Source organism: Sinohyriopsis cumingii, unplaced genomic scaffold, assembly GCF_028554795.1.
Source record: "Sinohyriopsis cumingii isolate HCF-2022 unplaced genomic scaffold, ASM2855479v2 utg000452l, whole genome shotgun sequence".
NCBI lineage: Eukaryota > Metazoa > Mollusca > Bivalvia > Unionida > Unionidae > Sinohyriopsis > Sinohyriopsis cumingii.
In genome coordinates, this window is record NW_028315901.1 from 1,249,708 (window position 1) to 1,274,379 (window position 24,672).

The 24,672-nt window shown below is 34.1% G+C and overlaps 1 protein-coding gene across 1 annotated transcript in view; it reads right to left on the bottom strand.

Annotated features, from left to right (window-relative positions):
• LOC149774011 (uncharacterized) overlaps positions 1-21,274 on the bottom strand; it is a 45,019-nt gene extending 23,745 nt beyond the window's left edge. The window contains exons 1-3 of the mRNA XM_089945894.1: positions 21,167-21,274; positions 17,129-17,220; positions 12,758-13,588 (exon numbers count right to left, since the gene is read on the bottom strand). Coding sequence (XP_089802020.1) covers positions 12,758-13,588; positions 17,129-17,220; positions 21,167-21,274 — 1,031 coding nt within the window. The remainder of the gene's footprint in view (positions 1-12,757; positions 13,589-17,128; positions 17,221-21,166) is intronic.
• Positions 21,275-24,672: the final 3,398 nt, after the last annotated feature.

Here is a 24,672-nt window from a genome sequence, read left to right on the forward strand (position 1 = left end):
GTACAGGACCTAACAGCACTCCAGTACCATTCTAATTAATTCAGTCTGTAATAGTGTATAGGACTTAACAGCACTCCAGTACCATTCTAATTAATTCAGTCTGTAATAGTGTATAGGACTTAACAGCACTCCAGTACCATTCTAATTAATTCAGTCTGTAATAGTGTACACGACTTAACAGCACTCCAGTACCATTCTAATTAATTCAGTCTGTATGTGGAGGACTTAACAGCACTCCAGTACCATTCTAATTAATTCAGTCTGTATGTGGAGGACTTAACAGCACTCCAGTACCATTCTAATTAATTCAGTCTGTAATAGTGTATAGGACTTAACAGCACTCCAGTACCATTCTAATTAATTCAGTCTGTAATAGTGTATAGGACTTAACAGCACTCCAGTACCATTCTAATTAATTCAGTCTGTAATAGTGTACAGGACTTAACAGTACTCCAGTACCATTCTAATTAATTCAGTCTGTAATAGTGTATAGGACTTAACAACACTCCAGAACCATTCTAATTAATTCAGTCTGTATGTGCACTCAGTTTAACAGCACTTCAGTACAATCCTTGTTATATAGCACTGATTCATTTTAATGTTCCAAATATATAAACTTTGTAAAAGATGCATAACTTGAAGAAGAAATGATAACCATGACAACAAGATTAAAACATTGAATATGAAAATTATTAATTGGGTTGTGAAATGCTGACAGTTTTTGTAAATGGAAGAATCACAAATACTTAGACTGTTAATGAAATATAAAACTGTTTCAATCTTTAATTACAGTTATGATTGACAAAGTTAGGGTCTGACAAATTTATAAAGGTTTGATCCATGGCCATGAATTTTGATATATATTATCAGATTATGGTCATGTATATATCATCAGATCACTTTGCTTCTGGAATTTGTATCTTAACCTGCAAGATGGAATAGATATTGACTGGATTGCAGAGCAATTCCTGCTTATGGACAGCATGAACTCTACAATAAGATCATTTCTTAAGACAGTATTGCTCTTAGTCTCACAATTATTGGTTTGTAGATGTGTTAATGCAAGTTTCTGAAAGATCAGTGTCAATGAATAAAAATAAATGAAATGCATTTGTTGTGTGTAATCCAGCCATACCAGCATTGGTGGTGTAATCAATAGTTTCTTATTTTGTAATATGCATTTCTTATTTAAAATATCTTGTATGATGACTTAAAATATGACATAAAGTCACATTCCATTTATCAGTCTGTCATTTGCATATGTCCGTTATCTGTCCATTTTTGCATATGCCAGTTATCAGTCTGTCTTTTGCATATGCCAGTTATCAGTCTGTTTTTTGCATATGTCAGTTATCAGTCTGTTTTTTGCATATGTCAGTTATCAGTCTGTCTTTTGCATATGCCAGTTATCAGTCTGTTTTTTGCATATGTCAGTTATCAGTCTGTCTTTTGCATATGCCAGTTATCAGTCTGTCTTTTGCATATGTCAGTTATCAGTCTGTCTTTTGCATATGCCAGTTATCAGTCTGTTTTTTGCATATGTCAGTTATCAGTCTGTCTTTTGCATATGCCAGTTATCAGTCTGTCTTTTGCATATGCCAGTTATCAGTCTGTCTTTTGCATATGGCAGTTATCAGTCTGTCTTTTACACATGTCAATTAACAATCCCTCTTTTACATATGTCAAATAAATTAAGTCTGGTGTTTACACATGTAAAATTCAGTCTCTTTGTCATAATGTCAGTTGTTAGTCTTAGGCTTTGCGATAGAGTATTCACTGTAATAGATGATTTCTGAGATTAAAGTTTCATGAAAATAGTTTTATCTGGTACAGCTACAGTCAGAAGACATATTGTTCAAAGTCATAACTGGGTCTTTTTATTATCCACCATCACAGGAAGGAGAATATAGTGATGTCCTTGTCTCATAGAGTGTTAAGAGATACACCCATAATGTACTGATATTGCATATGAGTGATTGAGTTTCCTAGCACTTTGGAAAATACATTTCTAGTCCAGTTTGGAATATATACTTTTTTGTCATGAAGATCTCAGCTGGGTTTCATAATGAGTGAGATCCAAGCATGTTGATGAGACAATATTGCATTTTATTACCTGTGCATACTAATGCATCTGGCCGTTAGTCAGTTTATGTTATTTTTCTGCTGTTTGTTACCCATCCATTGACTGTCCCATTTGGTGCACTAGGTGGACAAGACATCTATGTTGCTCACCCTTACTGATCACTCACTTATATTGGCATAAGTCGTCTTTAAGCTAATGTGGATATGTAAGAAAGCTTGCTAGTAGCTTTCTGTGGGTTAGTGGTTACGGTTCTTTCCAAGGCCTTCCCCGGTTCTTCTGCCATCAAATATACCAGCTGCCATGTGTAGGCTATGATGTGCTGAAAAATGGCATTAAACTCCCCCAAAACATCAACACTTGCTTATTACCACTATGGTGGCCATGTCTTTTAATCAGATTTAATTATATTGGAATATAGATTAATTTGTATTATTAGTATCTCAGAAGATTACAAATATGAGTGAGATCTATGTAGGAACCACTGACTGAGTTTATTACCAGTCTGGCTTTAAATTTTCTTATCAGATTTTTTACCAGTCATGGAAGATATACCTACATCATCACTTTGGTATTGAGCAAGATCCATGAGTGAGATGCATGCATATGAATTAGATGATCTTGCATCCAATCAGTTGAACTTAATACATGTAGATTCTGGAAGCGATACAGTTTAGTCAATTCGATTTAGATCAAAGTTGGAATATAGGCTGAAATCATCATGATCTGAGCAAGATCTGTGACAATAATGTTATAATGCATTTAAATGACCAGCTTATCAATTTGGAGGCCATATTTCTTATTTTAGTTTGATTAAGCTTGGAATATATTATCCTGATGTTGAACATTGGTAATCATGCTAGTGAAATGGGTCAATTGTTAAGTTGTGTTAGCAGTTAAATGATATCAGGCCCACTTGAGTTTTTTATTATCACTATAGAAGCCACATTTTTTTATGAGTTTGATCAGTGTTGGAATTAATCTTACATATGATAATTAGAAGCATGACACACACACAGTGAGGTAATATTTTATCACGATGTAACAGTGGATTAGTGGTAAGCATGCCAGACTCATGACATAAAGGATGCAGGTTCAAATCCTACTATCAGATCAGTCTGGGTCAGCAAGATACTCTACTCTAGTGCCTTCACACTAAAAAATCTGTCCTGTGGACCACCAAAAATAATCGGTACCACTGACCACCAAAAAACATCTGTACCATGGACCACCAATAAACATCTATACCACGGACCACCAAAAATAATCTGTACCATGGACCACCAAAAAACAACTGTACCATGGACTGCCAAAAATAATCTGTACCATTGACCACAAAAAATAATATGCACCACGAAACAACAAAAACAGTATGTACCATGGACCACCAAACATAATCTTTACTAACGACATCTTACTCATTATGTGGCTGCTGCATTAGCCATCTTGAAAATCCTATCACTCAAATATATCAGAGATGGTGACAACACTCTTGAGTGAAAAAGAAGACATGGTCTTATTTTATATTTCTAAAAAGTCTTAATGGCCAGTAGAGTATCAGAGATTTTTGTTAAGCATTTCAACATGTAGCTATTCTTCCTATCATTGTCTTCAACATTTCAACATGTAGCTATTCTTCCTATCATTGTCTTCAACATTTCAACATGTAGCTATTCTTCCTATCATTGTCTTCAACATTTCAACATGTAGCTATTCTTCCTATCATTGTCTTCAACATTTCAACATGTAGCTATTCTTCTTATCATTGTCTTCAACATTTCAACATGTAGCTATTCTTCCTATCATTGTCTTCAACATTTCAACATGTAGCTATTCTTCCTATCATTGTATTCAACATTTCAACATGTAGCTATTCTTCCTATCATTGTCTTCAACATTTCAACATGTAGCTATTCTTCCTATCATTGTCTTCAACATTTCAACATGTAGCTATTCTTCCTATCATTGTCTTCAACATTTCAACATGTAGCTATTCTTCCTATCATTGTCTTCAACATTTCAACATGTAGCTATTCTTCCTATCATTGTCTTCACCATTTCAACATGTAGCTATTCTTCCTATCATTGTCTTCAACATTTCAACTTGTAGCTATTCTTCCTATCATTGTGTTAAGCATTTCAACATGTACCTATTCTTCCTATCATTGTCTTCAACATTTCAACATGTAGCTATTCTTCCTATCATTGTGTTCACCATTTCAACATGTAGCTATTCTTCCTATCATTGTGTTAAGCATTTCAACATGTACCTATTCTTCCTATCATTGTCTTCAACATTTCAACATGTAGCTATTCTTCCTATCATTGTGTTCAACATTTCAACATGTAGCTATTCTTCCTATCATTGTGTTCAACATTTCAACATGTAGCTATTCTTCCTTTCATTGTTTTTAACATGTCAACATGTAGCTATTCTTCCTATCATTGTCTTCAACATTTCAACATGTAGCTATTCTTCCTATCATTGTCTTCACCATTTCAACATGTAGCTATTCTTCCTATCATTGTCTTCAACATTTCAACTTGTAGCTATTCTTCCTATCATTGTGTTAAGCATTTCAACATGTACCTATTCTTCCTATCATTGTCTTCAACATTTCAACATGTAGCTATTCTTCCTATCATTGTGTTCACCATTTCAACATGTAGCTATTCTTCCTATCATTGTGTTAAGCATTTCAACATGTACCTATTCTTCCTATCATTGTCTTCAACATTTCAACATGTAGCTATTCTTCCTATCATTGTGTTCAACATTTCAACATGTAGCTATTCTTCCTATCATTGTGTTCAACATTTCAACATGTAGCTATTCTTCCTTTCATTGTTTTTAACATTTCAACATGTAGCTATTCTTCCTATCATTGTCTTCAACATTTCAACATGTAGCTATTCTTCCTATCATTGTCTTCAACATTTCAACATGTAGCTATTCTTCCTATCATTGTCTTCAACATTTCAACATGTAGCTATTCTTCCTATCATTGTCTTCAACATTTCAACATGTAGCTATTCTTCCTATCATTGTCTTCAACATTTCAACATGTAGCTATTCTTCCTATCATTGTCTTCAACATTTCAACATGTAGCTATTCTTCCTATCATTGTCTTCAACATTTCAACATGTAGCTATTCTTCCTATCATTGTCTTCAACATTTCAACATGTAGCCATTCTTCCTATCATTGTCTTCAACATTTCAACATGTAGCTATTCTTCCTATCATTGTCTTCAACATTTCAACATGTAGCTATTCTTCCTATCATTGTCTTCAACATTTCAACATGTAGCTATTCTTCCTATCATTGTCTTCAACATTTCAACATGTAGCTATTCTTCCTATCATTGTGTTTAACATTTCAACATGTAGCTATTCTTCCTATCATTGTGTTTAACATTTCAACATGTAGCTATTCTTCCTATCATTGTGTTTAACATTTCAACATGTAGCTATTCTTCCTATCATTGTCTTCAATATTTCAACATGTAGCTATTCTTCCTATCATTGTCTTCAACATTTCAACATGTAGCTATTCTTCCTATCATTGTCTTCAACATTTCAACATGTAGCTATTCTTCCTATCATTGTCTTCAACATTTCAACATGTAGCTATTCTTCCTATCATTGTGTTTAACATTTCAACTTGTAGCTATTCTTCCTATCATTGTCTTCAACATTTCAACATGTAGCTATTCTTCCTATCATAATACAGATGACATTTGTATTGCTTCCTTTACAGAGAAATCCAAGAACGTGTCAGTACAATAGTGTCCAGCAATATTGTGTCTTAACAGTTGGTCTCTTTAGTGCAAACTTTGATTTATTTGGGAATTTGATCTTATTTTTTATACTATCAAAATCATTACTGAGAGGTAACCTGGAAAAGTAAGATAGTGTTGTTACACATTTATGGTGGAAAGATACTTTTGTGAATGCAAGTAAATGTTTGCATTCTCATATACTATTCTTATTAAGAAAAGAAGTTTATGCCAGTAAAGAAAGAAACACTATATGATGGATGTATGGTTTTCTTGCTAATTATATTGCCACTAAAATGAGCTGGGGTATATATAAGTCACTTTTTCCGCATTAGTGAACTAATCATTGCTTAATTTGCATTGACGTCCATGTGCCTGTATGTCCATCCATTAAGAATCTAGGTTAAGAGAAATGTTTTTCAGATACAAGTCAAAGTCCTAACCAATATTACATTTTTATAACTTTGTCAACACAGTGAAATGTATATATAATTAAACAGTCTGCCAGAGACTGGCTGTAGCTCCTATGTAAATATACATATTTACATTAAGCCTACACCATGGCTGTGTCTGGGATCATGGGTTGTTGCACTGCTAAACTTTAACAGTGTGACCTAATTCCAAGGAGAGTTTGTGAGCAGTTTTGATATAGCTTTTGTGTGTGTATGTGTGTGATTTTGATTTTTTGTGTAGCTATAACAATTTGAGTCATATAGCTTTGATGTCTGCAGTGTGACAGTTTATAGTGATGTCTAGCACTGGGGCAACATACATTTTTAAGATTAATTGTTGCTTTACAGGTAATACAGCTGTGCATTAATAAACACCTGAGACTGTCCAATATGGATGGTAACACTTCATCATTACAAATGAACTGTGCAAACATTACATATCATCATGTTTTATTCAATCTATATCACGTCTAAAGACTAAAGTCATTAATAAAAGCAGGGGCCAATTAGTAGTTAGGATCTGGACAAGATTATGGTAACAAATAATAATAAAGATAATAATCTGAATGTATAATTATTAAGCATGTGAATGTTTCATTACAGGTGGTGCTCCAATTTCGATGGAGAGCATACTCCCCAGAACAACTTTTGTCGATATGTTATCTGCAGTATGTGAAAAGAATTAAATGCCACCCCCACCCCCCTGCTGCTATGCTTCCAAAGCAACACTATGTAAACCAGGAATTATGAAATTTGTTTTTGCTAGACACTGCTTGGGTTACTGATAATATTGCTTCCCAAATCACCTTAAAAATAATCACTCTCCAACACTCTTCAAACTAAAATAATCATGCTTTGCATTTTATATAGGGAGTAACATCTGAATTCAAAGGAACATTGCCACAAATTTTCACAAACTCGCCAAAAGTTTTAATACAGATGGCTTAAACAGCCTCATTCAAGTAGTAGTGTGTAATAACTTTTGTTCGTCAACTCATATCACACACAGATGTTTTTCTAAAGCATATAATTTGACAGTTAGGACATCCTTCAGTATTGTAGCATACACAAGTGGTATATTATGTAAATAACCAATACTTAGAAAATCCCCATAAAATTAGTTTGAGAACACTTGATAATATAAGGAAAATAACAGAAAGTTTCCTTAAATGTCTGCATACATACATGAATGAATGAAATGACTGGTAAATGCAGTGTGTATTCATGTATTCATGTATTCACTTTGTCTATTTTTTTAAAAATAAAATGTGTGGTTAAGCTTCATGCCAGCAAGCACTCAGCATGAATTTGATAGTGAACACATTTGTAAGAGTTATTTCCCTTTATGGTTATGTGTCAGTAGTATAGCAGGAAGGACAGCTAAAGTGAGGAGAGAGATAATTGAATTATAGAATAAAACTGCAAGCTGAGGATGTATAGAAATAGGAATTACCAGTAAGGATGCAGAAACAACATACTCCATTATTGTTGTTGTAGGACGATTAAGATGTTGTTGTTGTAGGGTTTAGCGCCATTTTTCAACACACAATAGGCTATACATGGCAGCCAGTATTAATGGTGGAGGAAGAACCTGGGAAATCCCCAGGAAGAACCACTGACCCTCAAGAAACTACTGGCCAGCTTTCTCACATACCCACATTGGCCGAATCCGACACTCAAACCTATGCAGACAAAGGTGAGATGGCAGTGATCGTAATGGAGAGCACTTTAGACCACTCGGCCACCCGGATGATTTAAGTGATTTTCAATAATAATTGGATACAGATATATATATAAAACATAATTCGCTATGCATGCAATGCACAGTAAAGTTACTGCTATTATAGCTTCTCTATGAACACTTCAGTATACATTCTTTAGCATAACATGCTTTTTAATGAAGTTAAAGTGCTTGAAATCTTGGGCTCAGACACGTAAGAAGATGTTTTCTCGATATCCTCCATTTTACATTACAACCTGTAATATCCCAAAGATTATAGAATATCAAACCAAGAAGCACTTTGTCACATTGGTAATGACATAGTAATCTGTAAAATAAAATCCTTGTATTATTACCTAACAGCCCACTATCCTGCTTATCATTACCAGAATCCCAGTATCCTGATATTACCATATATCCCACTATCCAGCTATTATTATCAGAATCCCAGTATCCTGATATTATTACTATACATGCCACAATCCTGTTATTATTACCATAATTGCTGTATCTTGATATTATTACTATACATCCCACTATCCTATTATTACCAGAATCGCAGTATCCTGATATTATTACCATATATCCCAGTATCCTGCTATCATTACCAGAATCCCAGTATCCTGATATTACCATACATCCCACAATCCTGCTATTATTACCATAATCGCAGGATCCTGATATTATTACCTTACATCCCAATATCCTGCTTATATTACCAGAATTACAGTATCCTGCTATTATTACCATACATCCCAGTATACTGCTATTATTACCATACATCCCACTATCCGCTTATAATTACCATACATCCCAGTATACTGATAGTATTACCATACATCCCACTATCATGTTATTATTACCATACATTCCGGGGCCCCGAGTGGCCTAGCGGTCTAAAGCGCTCTCCGTTACGGATCACTGCCATCTCACCTCTGTCTGCATGGGTTCGAGTCTCGGATTCGGCCAATGTGGGTATGTGAGAAAGCTTGCCAGTTGCTTCTCGTGGGTCACTGGTTCTTTCTGGGTTTTTTCCGGGTTCTTCCTCCACCATTAATACTGGCCGCCATGTATAACCTATTGTGTGCTGAAAAATGGCGTTAAACCCTACAACAACAACAACATTACCATACATTCCAGCATCCTGCTATTATTACATACATAACACTATCCTGATATTATTACCATACATTCCAGTATACTGATATTATTACCATACATCCCAGTATCCTGCTATTATTACCACACAGCCCTCTATCCTGATATTATTACCATACGTCCCAGTATATTGCTATTATTAACATACATTCCACTATAAAGAAAGCTATAATACAAGGATGCAGATGCCCTTGAACATTCACATCACTAGAAAAAGCAACCGGTTCAAATCAAACCTCACTAAGGTGCATTGAAAGCTCAGAGAGCAAATTTCAGATTCCCTTCACACAATAAATGCCTTGATAGAACTAATGTAATGAAAATAAGTTTTACTGACATAACGATAGATGACACATGCATGTGACACATTAAATATTGGAAGAGTATTTCAACCACTTTTCAATAAAACAAAAACAGTTGGCAGTTCTAAATAATTATTTTGTTTCACACTAAGACAAAAGTAAAAGCTAAGGAATGAAAGAGTGAATAGGAAAGAAAAGGAAGTGCTTATCACATAGCTACTGTGGTACATTAGCATAACCATATCGTAACTGATATACATTTAACACATGTAATAACATGGAAAGGCATAATGACTGATATATCTGATGTATTGCAAACTCATTCCACTATTTTGGGCTTTGGTTAAATAAGAAAGTCAACAAATTTAAATCTTTTCCTCGCAAAAATAAAAAGTAATTGACTTCTTTCATAAATGTTAGTTTCCATATGAGAACTCATTCCTGAATAGAGTTCATAAATTATTAACTTTTCATCCATTGTACAGTCGCATAATAAACAAATCTTTGTTTTTTGACAGTCTTCACAAAATGCAATACTGTCTCTGCATTTACACCAAACAAGAACAGAGCTTGTTTGAAAAGTTCTGACTCTCTTAAAAAATATATTCGTAGCCAAATTCTGTCTAATATTTTCAGGTACAATCAGTCTTGGATATTTGGACATTTTGTGCACTTGTTAAAGTCTATAAAATCGGAACAAAAATTGCTCCCTGTCTTTGTCTTCTGAATCACCCAAATCAAAATTCTATTTCCTGCTAGAAGTTAGAATTTCAAGTCAGTTTTTCATTAGTATCTCTACTTCATTTTTTGACAGTTTAATAGTATTTATAAAATAATGTTGTAAATTAGAGTCATAACTGAATTTATCTTTTAAATAAATTAGCATTAGAGAAGAATATGTCTTAAAAACTATCAAAACTTATCAAGCAACAATCCTGATTAAAATATATAATGCCTTTTTGAAACTGATCCACACAAATGATCCATCTATTGTATTATAATGATTTTAATTGTATGTATTTGTAATTACCATATTGCAATCAAGAATGAGCAGTTAGAATTAATTGCAATGTAAAGTTTGTGCTGTGCTTATTTGAAGTCATCTTGTCAAATACATGGTTTAATGATAAAAGTGGTATCATATTTTTGACTTTCTTAAATTTCTTGACGTGTTAGAAGCTAAAGAAAAAAACCCAGAAAAACAGAACACTTGCTCAATAACAGTGATTTTATTAAATATTTTTTGACTTCATTGCAATGTAAAGTTTTTTTTTTAATCTTGACTGTGCTGGTGTACCAGCAGCCTGGACTAGTATTGAAGTGCTAACATTCTTGATGCAGTACAATAACAGAACTAGTGAGTTCAAAACAGTGACTTAGTCTGAAAGTATTATTGAGCACTTTGTAATTTCAGTAAATAATTTAAACAAATAAATACTATCAAATTAAAACCTGAATACAACCAAAACACTGATTCCATATAAGATATTAAGATAAGAATACAGAATTTGTTTATGCCTCCTTTATATAAAAACCTAAGTCACAAATTAACTATGTCATATTTTATTCAAGAAAAAGACATTAGTCAAGAAAGACTAAACTCTTACCCTCAATTATGGACAAAGATCATTCACAAAATACAAATTAAATATACACAAAATATAATGATGGACAAAAACCAACACACAAGACAAATTAAATATACACAACATACAATGATGGACAAAAACCAACACACAAGACAAATTAAATATACACAGCATATAATGATGGACAAAAACCAACACACAATACAAATTAAATATACACAACATATAATGATGGACAAAAACCAACACACAATACAAATTAAATATACACAACATATAATGATTGATAAAAACCAACACACAATACAAATTAGATATACACAACATATAATGATGGACAAAAACCAACACACAATACAAATTAAATATACATATAATGATGGACAAAAACCAACACACAATACAAATTAAATATACACAACATATAATGACTGATTAAAACCAACACACAATACAAATTAGATATACACAACATATAATGATGGATGAAAACCAACACACAATACAAATTATATATACATATAATGATGGACAAAAACCAACACACAATACAAATTAAATGTACATAACATATAATGATGGACGAAAACCAACACACAATACAAATTATATATACATATAATGATGGACAAAAACCAACACACGATACAAATTAAATATACACAACATATAATGATGGACGAAAACCAACACACAATACAAATTAAATATACACATAATGATGGACAAAAACCAATACACAAGACAAATTAAATATACACAACATATAATGATGGACAAAAACCAATACACAGTACAAATTAAATATACATATAATGATGGACAAAAACCAACACATAATACAAATTCAATATACACAACATACAATGATGGACAAAAACCAACACACAATACAAATTAAATATACACAACATATAATGATGGACAAAAACCAACACACAATACAAATTAAATATACACAACATATAATGATGGACGAAAACCAACACACAATACAAATTATATATACATATAATGATGGACAAAAACCAACACACAATACAAATTAAATATACACAACATATAATGATGGATGAAAACCAACACACAATACAAATTATATATACACATAATGATGGACAAAAACCAACACACAATATAAATTAAATATACACAACATATAATGATGGACGAAAACCAACACACAATACAAATTATATATATATATATATATATATATATATATATATATATATATATATATATATATATATATATATAATGATGGACAAAAACCAACACACAAGACAAATTAAATATACACAACATATAATGATGGACAAAAACCAATACACAATACAAATTAAATATACATATAATGATGGACAAAAACCAACACATAATACAAATTCAATATACACAACATACAATGATGGACAAAAACTAACACACAATACAAATTAAATATACATATAATGATGGACAAAAACCAACACATAATACAAATTAAACAAGCTTACTTACCATTACATAAATGTGGTAATAAAATGACATTCAATTAAATTTTATTTCAGTTGATGCACATATAGTTTTGTTCTATTTGAAGCATTCGTGATGATTAACACATCCTTACTCTTGTGAATGCAAACTGCCCATTGAAATGTCGGCACTCCTGAAGTTATGACCTGTATAACAGACCCATCTGGTGACAGCTGATGAATGTTTTGAGACGTCCATCCAAGAACATAGATGTTGTCATATCTGTCCACAGCTACTCCAATGGGGCCGCTAAGATTGTCAGGACTGTAGGTAAACTGCTTCTTACCATCCATGTCAAAACAGAGAAGTGAATTCATATTACGCACACTAACATACACTCGTGTTTTCATGTTATTCACAGCTATGTAGTTATAGAGATGGTATGGAGAGTCATAAGGATGAGTACACTTTACATCTCCTCTCGTGTTAATCAGACTCCAGTAACTCGTCTTATTATCACCCCGAACATTCACAGCCATCTCCCCCTTTCTAGCAGCTGCTATTCCATTACATTTATATTTGGTTGGTATCGTTCTGACTGGCCTGATGACATGACCAATCACTGACAGGATCTGGATTTTATTCTGATCATACAGTGACACTGCCACCTCCTGGTCATCCAGTACACAGATGTTCCATGGTTGACCTTTCAATGTATGACTTGTGATGAACTGGTAGGAAGAGCTTAGTAAGATGCATTGTTTACAGCTGTTATCAACCAGCATCACCCTGTCTCCGGGTAGAAATGTGAAACCAGTATACCATGGTGTATCAACAGTAGGACATTTAAGATCAATTACATCAAGTTTCTGAACCTGACAGTCTTTTGCTAGCGACTGAAAACATGCCAGGGGTAGAGTGTTGGAGATCGAGGTAGTTGCAACTTTTCCCAATTCAGACAAAGAGAGGGACAACATGGATTGTATCGGAGGAGCGAATTCTACCTCCAATGTTGTTGTGTTAGGTTTCTCATACTTTTCTCCAACCAGACTGAAATAGGAATATAATTACGTCCTCATCTTTTCCAGCATCAAAAATTTTTGCAAATTGCTCCCATATTTATCTACCATTTCAAAGAGATAGTGAGAATTTCTCACAGCATGAATTAGTGACAAACAATGATGATTCTCTTCCTGTATCCTGGTAACTTCTTCTTTGTAGATTCTGTTTCCCTCTTGTTTCACTCTTTTTTCTAATTCATCAAGAGATGAATTAATTTTCTGTTTAACTTCTCTGATTTGGTCGGTCAGTCTGTTAACTTGGGGCTCAAGATTCTTAACACTGGATTCATTAATCTCTATAAACCTCTTTAAATGAATTTCAATTGTCTTCATATTTGCAATTATTTCATTTGGTTTGCTGTCATGTAGCAAAGCTGGGAGTTCTTTGTTTAAGTCTATAACTTTGGAACACATTTTACCTTTAGTACGCCACTGCTTGCATGCAAAGTTAGAATGTATTTATACTTTAAAATAAACATTGCTCTTGTGGCAATGACAATTTGTTACTTTTGACATGACTTATTATTGTTATTATTATTATTATTATTATTGATATTTTTGATCCAGTTTGGAATATATATGCTTACAACATGCAGACGTTGAATGAATTCACTGAGAAGCAAAATCCAATGCATTGCTAAAGCGATCTTGCATCTGATTACATGTGCTTCCTAGTTTATCTGGCTGGAAATGAAATTATTTTATGCTCATGTGTCCGTCAGTTTGGAATATATATGCTTACAGCTACAATAATTCCTGCTTAGTGAGATATAGTCAACTATCAAGTGATGTAAGCTATGTGAATGCTATCAGGCCCACATGGGCCTCATGCTGCTACTTAGGATGACATTTGTTTTATCCAGCCTTAATTAAACTTGGAATTTAGGGTTATGTATAATTCAGATCACAAACAAGTTTAATGACAGGCAAGATATATACACATAATAATGAGGTAATCTTGCATCTGATTGGCTGAGTATGTTACCACTAAAAAGGTTATTATTCTGATCTGACTTTCATCAGACTTAAAATGATCTTGGCTGGTCTGATAAAGATCAATGCATTTCAATGAGGTAATCTTGCATCTGACTGGCTGAGTATGTTACCACTAAACAGGTTATTTTTTCTGATCTGACTTTCATCAGACTTAGATTATATGGTTATATTATCATGATCTTGCCTGGTCTGATAAAGATCAATGCATGTTAATGATGAGGTGATAATTGGTTGTTATTGTAACCTAACCTGGCAGCTATATTCATGATCCAGTTTTGATCAGACATGTACTAGAGACTTATTTGATCAAGATCTCACTTGAGTTTAGTATTTACCAAAACCCACACATTAATGAATTGATTTTGCATCACATTGTGTCAACTTGTTTTAAGTCTAGATATGGTATTTGTGATAAGATTTATAGCAAAGTCAGTAAAACGATTGAAATAATCAGGATCTAAGATGAGTACAGTCTTGTGCAGGATTAGCACATATTGATGAGGTGATAATGGATCTGATTGGCTGAGGTTGTAAGCACTTTGGTGATTATTTATAATTAGATTTGTATCAAACTTAGTAAATAGGTTTGTATCATCAGGATATCCAATGAGCAACCTGCCAATCAAGTGAATTCAGCATACACTGTATCTAGAATTCAGTTTATTCTGCATAATAATTTGCTTCCTATATTAAATGAATTTTTTATGTCACTAAGGAAAGAAAGGGAAGAAACCCTTGTATATTGCAAATTACAGGCTTATTTACAGTTCTTCCCCTTGCAAGCCATTCATTAAAAGTAGAAGATGAATATCAACATGCTTTTCTCCTGAACACTTCCTTCATTTACCAAGAGTCACATGACTCTTTAGGCTACTAATTAAATCTATGTCTCTCTTTGGAAAACAGTTGGTATCAGACTATAGTAAAAATGGAAAATTAACATACTACAAAAGTCAACTGTTAAGTTTGTTAAGCCAGGTGAATGATATGAGGTTCACTTGGGCCTCTTATCTAACAAATATGCTCATCATATTTTTCCTTATTATTCATTTTATTTGCATTCATTCTGCATTATGCTGCATTCTTTCTTTATTTGCCCTACATTCAAGATATTTCCATGAGGCCTAAGTTTTTCTCTGTGTACATTTTTAATATTTATGTAGATAGTATCGAGCGAATAGTGAGCAGTGAAACTTTTCACAGAGTTTGCCTTAAAACATGTTTACTTCATGTTTGCTTGATTCTTTTTCCAGCTGCATTACACTGAGATATGTCCCATGCTAACTTATTTCACCTTTAATTGTTATCAGATTGTTGGGACTATCCACGTCTTGAGGAGACATTTATTGTCCTGTGTTGGCTTATTTAGCTATGTGCGTAAGATTGTAAGTACCGTAAGTGCAACAATGATGACAGAAAATGATTTGTAGGTGTATAAATGTATGAATATTTACAGCTGAGTGCATGATATCAGTGACTTAATGCATTATAAAATATAAATATTTTTGTTGTTTTTTTGTCAGGTTTTGCAGCCATTGAGTCCTAATTAGACATCTGTATCAGGATGGGACTTTCATGAGATTTGATCATTAAAATCGCTGCCTTGACAATGCTGGTATGTATCAGGGTATGGAGCATAATGTAAATAGCTGTCAGTTACTGGACGATAATAACGTAAATAGCTGTCACTTTCCTGGATGTGGATTTTTATTCTCCACCATGACATTAATAGGATCATGCAGTGTTACCCTTGTCCAGCTATCCAGCTATTACACTTTGGCTGGGTTTTGTATCTAGGTTACTTTTTATACATTATGATGGAACATCCATGTTTTGTGAGCACATTTGTTTCCTTCTTAAGCCCACACTAAAGGAATAGTATATAAAGACATATCAGTCACTTTTCCAAAAGGGTAGTTATGATCAAAGGTTAAATTAAAATCCTTTTATCAATATGGAGTTTATATAACAAGTTCTTGCCATATATTTTTATAATTTTGTATTTTTCTTTTTAACTTATTCTTTGTTTTTATTTACTTGCAAGAAGTTTGGCATTTTATAGTGATGTCTTGCATGGGGTCATCATATCACAGACATTTAGCATCATGTCCCACCCAGATACACTGTCATGACACTAGGCCAACCAGTAATAATACTAACCTCTAAATGGCTCGTAAGGCAGCTCTTAAGTGCCATTTTTATATGTCTTTGGTATGACTCATCTGAGGATCAAACCACATCTTCCTTCATCCAAGGTAAGTGCTCTAACCACTTAGGCCACTGCAGTGGTCATCCATGATGTAGACAAGAGGGCAATGTGTGTTCTTTGTGTTCAAAAGCTCGAAGATCAAGACCACTGAATGAATTATATTTTTCTGCACAATAACACCAGTTTTCCTATGTTTGCCAGCCTTTATACATGGATTGCCTTTGGTGTATGGAAGAACCCATTTGAATTTAGAGTAAAAATGAATGTCAAAGGTTAAGATCACTGACTGAAAGAAGAGGAAAACTTTAGTTCTGCTTGACATACCTCCACCAAACATTGTGGATTGCTTGCATTTTGTGTAAGGTAGGAGGCAAATCATTTGGAATTGTGTAAAGGTCAAAAGTCAAGGTCACTGACTGCAACAAGAATAATTTTTTCTCACAATCTTAGTTTCACTTTACAGACCTGGCCCAAACTTTGCAGATGGTTTGCATTTGGGGGAGGAGGAAAAAAATCTTCCTGAATTTGTGGTAGAAGGGTCAAGGTCTCTCAGACTGAAGAAAGGAAAATAGTTTCTTCATATACATTTCATTTATCAACTCAGACAATTATTAGATATAGACTTGTGTATAATGTCTCATTTATGATACTCTTTGTAGTTTCCAAATGTCTCTTTTTTTTCTTAATTTTTTATTTCTAAATGTAACTTTTCACGTGTAGATGGACCTGGTCTACAAATTTTTAATGTATTTAAGTTCATTGTTGCAATTAATTTTGGGGGCCCGAGTGGCCGAGTGGTCTAAAGCGCTCTCCATTACTGATCACTGCCATCTCACGTCTGTCTGCGTGGGTTCGAGTCTTGGATTCAGCCAATGTGGTTATTTGAGAAAGCTTGCCAGTAGCTTCTCGAGGGTTGGTGGTTCTTTACGGGGATTTCCCGGGTTCTTCCTCCACCATTAATACTGGCCACCATGTATAGCCTATCGTGTGCTGAAAAATGGCGTTAAACCCTACAACAACAACAACAATTAATTTTAAACTTATTTTTGTATGATCTGTAAACAAATTCATGTTTCTTATTTCATCTCTAATCTTTCTTTGATGTGATCTTCTCACAGGATCCATCATGAAATGTAAGAGTGTGTTCATTTTTTGTCTCACAGAATCTAACACTTATATGTTGTTCTGTGCTTTTTAGATACCTAAATTTCTACTCCAGGCACAACTCTGTTACAGGATATTTATTGGAATGAATAGGTTACCTCCCCTAGACCGTCTGTCTGTAGTTAACATCAGCATGGTACATGTTTCAACCTGGTCTTAATTTAACAAGTTTGAACTTTTTCCCAAAAGTTATTTGATTTGTATTTGTGTATTTTGTCACTTGTTACATACTTGTTATGAGAAACTTTCCTGGCTTAAAATGAAAGTTTATCTTATTAAAGTATGTTATATTTACATACCATTATCCTGCTATTAATTCCATACATCCCACTATCCTGCTATTATTACCATACATACCAGTATCCTGCTATTATTACCATACATACCAGTATCCTGCTATTATTACCATACGTACCAGTATCCTGCTATTAATACCAGTATCCTGCTATTATTACCATACATACCAATATCCTGCTATTATTACCATATGTACCAGTATCCTGCTATTAATATCATACATATCAGTATCTTGCTATCAATTCCATACATCCCAGTATATTGATATTATATTCATATATCCCAGTATCCTGCTAATAATTCCATACATCCCAGTAAATAGATATTATTACCATACATACCAGTATCCTGCTATTGTTACCATACATACCAGTATCCTGCTATTAATTCCATACATCCCATTATATTGATATTATTACCATGTATCCCAGTATACTTCTATTATTACCATACATTCCACTATCCTGTTATTATTACTATAATTCCCATTAAAGAGACAGTTAACAAGATGAAGCCATTCAACTCTTCACAGCACTGGATTAAGTCTTCAGCTTACAAAAAAAAATTAAAGCTATATTTAAATCTTTAATCTACATTTAATTCTGTCCAAAAGCAAATATGATTAGATCTTCAAATTGCTTTCACAGAATGTAATTGTTGCTAAACCTAATTTGAATAAAAAGTTTTATTGATGTAAAGATAGATGGCCTTTACATGTGGTACACTGTGGAGGGTATTTGAACCATGTTTCCATAGTTTCAAGTGTGATAAGGTGTCAACAGTCTTGTTGTATCACAATAATATGATACAAAATTTACTTGAACAATTCACAACAATTCTAAAATATTGTTTTATTTGCAAATTAATGAGCACTTTTTAATTCCAATGAATAATTTAAATAAATAATTCCTCTCAATTATTAAATGAAATACAATAATATTGATTCCTTTAAAGACTGATGTTAAAATAGAATGAGTAATTCTAATATAATCAACCTTAATATAAAAACCTAGGGCATAATAACAGAACCATGATGAGGTGATCATTTTTCCCATCAATTGCATAAACAAGATCCCTTCTAGAAATTTCCATGGTCAAAAGGCCACATAAATATGTTACCTCCAAATAATAATGATATTAATATATGATATAAAATCATAGACAAAAAATAGTGATATAATATGTTGTTTATAAAAAAGACATTATTCAGGTAGGCCCAACTCCAACCCTTAGTTATGAATTAAGATCAATTTCACAATTCAAATTAAATATACCAGCAACAGTTATACATAACACTTACATGATGGCATTAAGTCTGACAAACTGATATTAAATTTGACTAACTGATAAAACATTTTACAACCTGACATTATACTGGACAAAATGGTATTAAACGTGACATACTAGTAATATCCCAAATATTACAGAAACAAGATGGCTGCCTGATCACATTGATAAATGTAAAGAAGGGCTGATATAGCAGCCAAGGCTTCTGTGCAGTCATCAGCATCTGAATATAGATTTTCTACAGAGGCTTCAAATATTATATTAATTCATATTACATGTCTACTTGGCAAATATGTGGAACAAAAACTGTACAGATAATCTTTAGAACATTAAATCAACATTTGCGAAGGTGGAATCCTTCATATGGAACAAATTATACAGATGAGAAGGTGTGGTGCCACTTACATTGTATTGGAAACATATGCTTGACCAATGCCTGCCTCCTGAAGGGTGAAACTCGACCACAGTGCATATCATTATATTGTCCACTAACAGTGGAAGACATTTTTGTAAGTGTATCGACTTGGACTCTGTGATAAATAAATGTTTAGTGAGAACATAAGTGTTTAGTGAGAACATAAGTGTTGCAGTTAGGAAGGTTTTAAATCTGAAGAAAGAAAAAGATCAGAGAAAATTTTGGACAGTTTTAAAGACTGCAATCTCTATAATAAACTTTGATCCATATGTTGTAAGACTATATTTTATACCTTTCTCTTTATTTATATACGCTTCAAAGAATCTGAATATCTTTATCTTCTCTGTTATATATAGGACTACATGTCTAATTTTATTTGGAAGGGTTTATCTTCCTGAATATCTTTTCAGTTTTTACCGTTTACATTTTTATGTCCATACTGCAATAGCAGAAAGAGGTATACCACTTCATTGCTTTCTGACCGTATGTCCACAAAACTCCACAAATAAGCTTTGGAACATTAAGTCAGCATTGGGGAAGTGGCATCCCACATACAGAATAAACTGTAACGATGATGTGGTATTGTGCTGCTCACATATATGACACACATACCTGGTCCAAAGCAGTAGGACACACATTTCTAGCCTATAGCAGTAAGACACACCTATCTAGTCCATTATGAGCAGTAGGTCACACATACCTGGTCCATAGCAGTAGGTCACACATATCTAGTCTATAGTAGTAGGTCACACATACCTGGTCCATAGCAGTAGGACATACATACCTGGTCCATATCAGTAGGACACACATACCTGGTCCATAGGAGTAGGTCAGACATATGTAGTTCATAACAGTAGGACACACACACCTGGTCCAAAGCAGTAGGACACAATTTCTAGTCCATAGCAGTAAGACACACATATCTAGTCTATAGTAGTAGGTCACACATACCTGGTCCATAGCAGTAGGATACACATAGCTAGTCTAGCACAGGATCACATACCTGGTCCATAGCAGTAGGACACACATACCTGGTCCATAGCAGTAGGACACACATAGCTGGTCCAGCATGGGAGGACACACATACCTGGTCCATATCAGTAGGAAACAAATACCTGGTCCATAGCAGTAGGACACACATAGCTGGTCCAGCATGGGAGGACACACATACCTGGTCCATATCAGTAGGAAAGAAATACCTGGTCCATAGCAGTAGGAAACAAATACTTGGTATATAGCATTAGGACACATATAAGTGGTCCATAGCAGTAGGACACATATAGCTGGTCCAGAGCAGTAGGACACATATCTAGTCCATAGCTGTAGGACACACATATCTAGTCTATAGCAGTAGGATACACATGTCTAATCCATAGCAGTAGGACACACATATCTGGTCCAGAGCAGTAGGCCACACATATCTAGTCCACAGCAGTAAGACACACATACCTGGTCCATGGCAGTAGGCCACACATACATGGTCTATAGCAGTAGGAAACATATCTAGTTCATAGCAGTAGGACACACATAGCTGGTCTATAGCAGTAGGCCACACATATCTGGCCCATAGCAGTAGGCCACACATAGCTGGTCCAGAACAGTAGGACACACATACCTGGTCCATAGCCGTAGGAAACACAAACCTGGTCCATAGCAGTAGGACACACATACCTGGTCCATAGCAGCAGGACACACATACCTGGTCCATAGCAGTAGGACACACATACCTAGTCCATACCAGTAGGAAACACATACCTGGTCCATAGCAGTAGAACACACATATCTAGTCCATATTAGAAGGACACACATATCTAGTACATAACAGTAGGACCCACATATCTAGTCTATAACAACAGTAGGACATGCATACCTGGTCCATAGCAATAGGACACACAAAGCAGATAGTTTCTGCACAAAGACCCAGCTTCTCTGCAATCTGCAGTTATTAAATTTTGAGAGTAGATTGCATATGGCCTAAATTAGATTTCTGTTCATTTTGGGATCAACCATCAAGGTCACTGTCACTGAACAATGAAAATGGTTTCTGAAATATAACTTGAATGTTCCACCATCTATGGTTACTAGACTTTGTGGGTGGTTTGAAAGGAAGAAGTCTATTGATTTGTGGTCAAGAGGTCAATGGTCAAGGCCACTGGCTCAAACACTGAAATGGGTTCAACACAATAGCATGAGCTTTCTACCATGTACAGTCATGAAGCTTTGAGAATGGCTTGTACTTGGCATAAGGAAGATTATTTAGTAAGATTATTATTATTTGTAGGTAAAAAGTTTTCTTTGATTTCAGTTTTAATGTGAGAGGATTTATTTATTTAAAGGATTCACCGGAATTACAAAGTATTCAATAATTCTTTCAGACTCAATCACTAGTTTAGGATTATTATGAATTAATTTAGAGATGTTTTGGACTATATCATTGTGATTCATCAAGACTATTAGAAAATCAACACTATTTCAGGCTATTTCATCTTCACTTTCAAGATTGGAAATCGTTTGAACACATCTGGGATTCGTTCAGAATAATCTACAGTTTTGAAGATGTAAATTGAACATTCAGGATTATTTGTGATTTAATTCACAGTACAGTAAGATACTTTTAAAGTTTCACATTGTATTTTAGGAAATCAATTTCTTTTTAAATTTTTCTAAATGTGTTGTTTTTGCTCTTTTTTGTTACTTAGTTTAAGATCAAAGAGTTGTAGCAAAATTACGAGGCCTTTGGTATGGCTTGCACTTAGTGTCAGGAAGAATCAAATGGCCCTAGGTCATGGTCACTGACTCCAAGAAGGATAATGGCCTTAACACAATGACTTGAGTTGTCTGCCATGTATAGTTATAAAACTTTGTGTATGGTTTGTAATTGAAGTAAAGAAGAACCCAAAATAAGCTTAGTTTGTGAATGTTGTTATGGGGTATAGTGCCATTTTTCAGAACAAGATAGGCTATGGATAAGTGGCCAGCCTAACTGGTGGTGGTAGAACCAGGGATAACCACTGGAAGATTCCCATCGACCCATGGGAAGTTACTGGCAAGATTTCTCATGTGCCCATATTAACTGAGCCTGAGACTCAAACCCACAGACAGAGGTATTAGATATCAGTGATTCATAATGGTGAGCACTTTAGACCATTTGGCCACTCAGGGCCCCCTAAGACTGAGGAATATGTTTGATCAATTTAGTAAAACTAGTTTTAGGAAAGCATTTGTTGAATGTTGGTTTCTAATTATTGCTGTCATTGTTTTTTTCACTGAGATTGAGTGAAGAAGATGATGCCATTGGTAGCTGAGCCATTTTTGACAGCTCACTTTTAGAGAGTTTGTAGGCTTTGACTAAAAAGTGTGAGAGAGACATTATTGGACAAAATCATTGTTTGTATAAGCCTGTGGTGTTACACATTAAGCCAGCTTTCAGCAGTGGGAACTATGAATTTCTTGAACAGTTATTTATGAGAATTTGATTTACAGTGTTCTATAACAGTGAAATAATTGTTAATTTCTTTAACATTGATACGTGTCAATTTCTTTAATGGTGAGATATGTGATTTTCTTTAACAGTGATGCATGGAGAGTGTTTAACAGTGATGCATATGAATTTCTTTAACAGTGACAAACATGAATTTCTTTAAATGTGAGATATGTGAATTTCTTTAACAGTAATATTTGTAAATTTCTTTAACAGTAATATATGTAAATTTCATTAACAATGATATATGTGAAAAACAGTGACACATGTGAATTTCTTTAACAGTGATATATGTGGGTGTCCTTAACAGTGATGCATATAAATTTCTTTAACAGTGACATACATGAATTTCTTTATAAGTGAGATAATTTTATGTGAATTTCTTTAAAAGTGAGATATGTGAATTTCTTTCACAGTGGTTTATTTCAATTTTATTATCAGTTAGATGTTAGCTTAAGTTTAGGCATTGTTATTGCAGCACAGATCATATTTCAGTAACAAATGTTTTTATCACTGAGCTACACTCAAAATAACTCTTAACCAGGAGGAGTGTGGTGTTGTCCAATCCACTTTGTGTATACATTGGGGTACTTCACATCATACTTTGTGTATATACCATGGGTACTTCATGGCATGCTTTGTGTATACACAGGTACTTCAGGGCATAAATTATGCATATACAGTGGGGTACTTCAGGACATACTTTGTGTATATACCATGGGTACTTCTGGCATGCCTTGTGTATACACAGGTACTTCAGGGCATACATTGTGTATATACCATGGGTACTTCATGGCATGCCTTGTGTATAAATAGGTACTTCAGGGCATACATTGTGCATATACTGTGGGGTACTTCAGGGCATACTTTGTGTGCATATCATGGGTACTTCATGGTATGCTTTGTGTATACAAAGTCAGGTACCTCATATCATAATTTGTGTATATACAGTAGGGTACTTCAGGGCTTTCTTTGTGTGTATACTGAGGGTACTTCATGATATGCTTTGTGCATACATAGTGAGGTACTAAAGGGTATACATTGTACATATACAGTGGGGTAATTCAGGGCATACTTTGTGTGCATATCATGGGTACCTCATGGCATGCTTTGTGCATACACAGTGAAGTACTAAAGGGTGTACATTGTACATATACAGTGGGGTAATTCAGGGCATACTTTGGGTGCATATCATGGGTACTTCACGACATGCTTTGTGTCTAC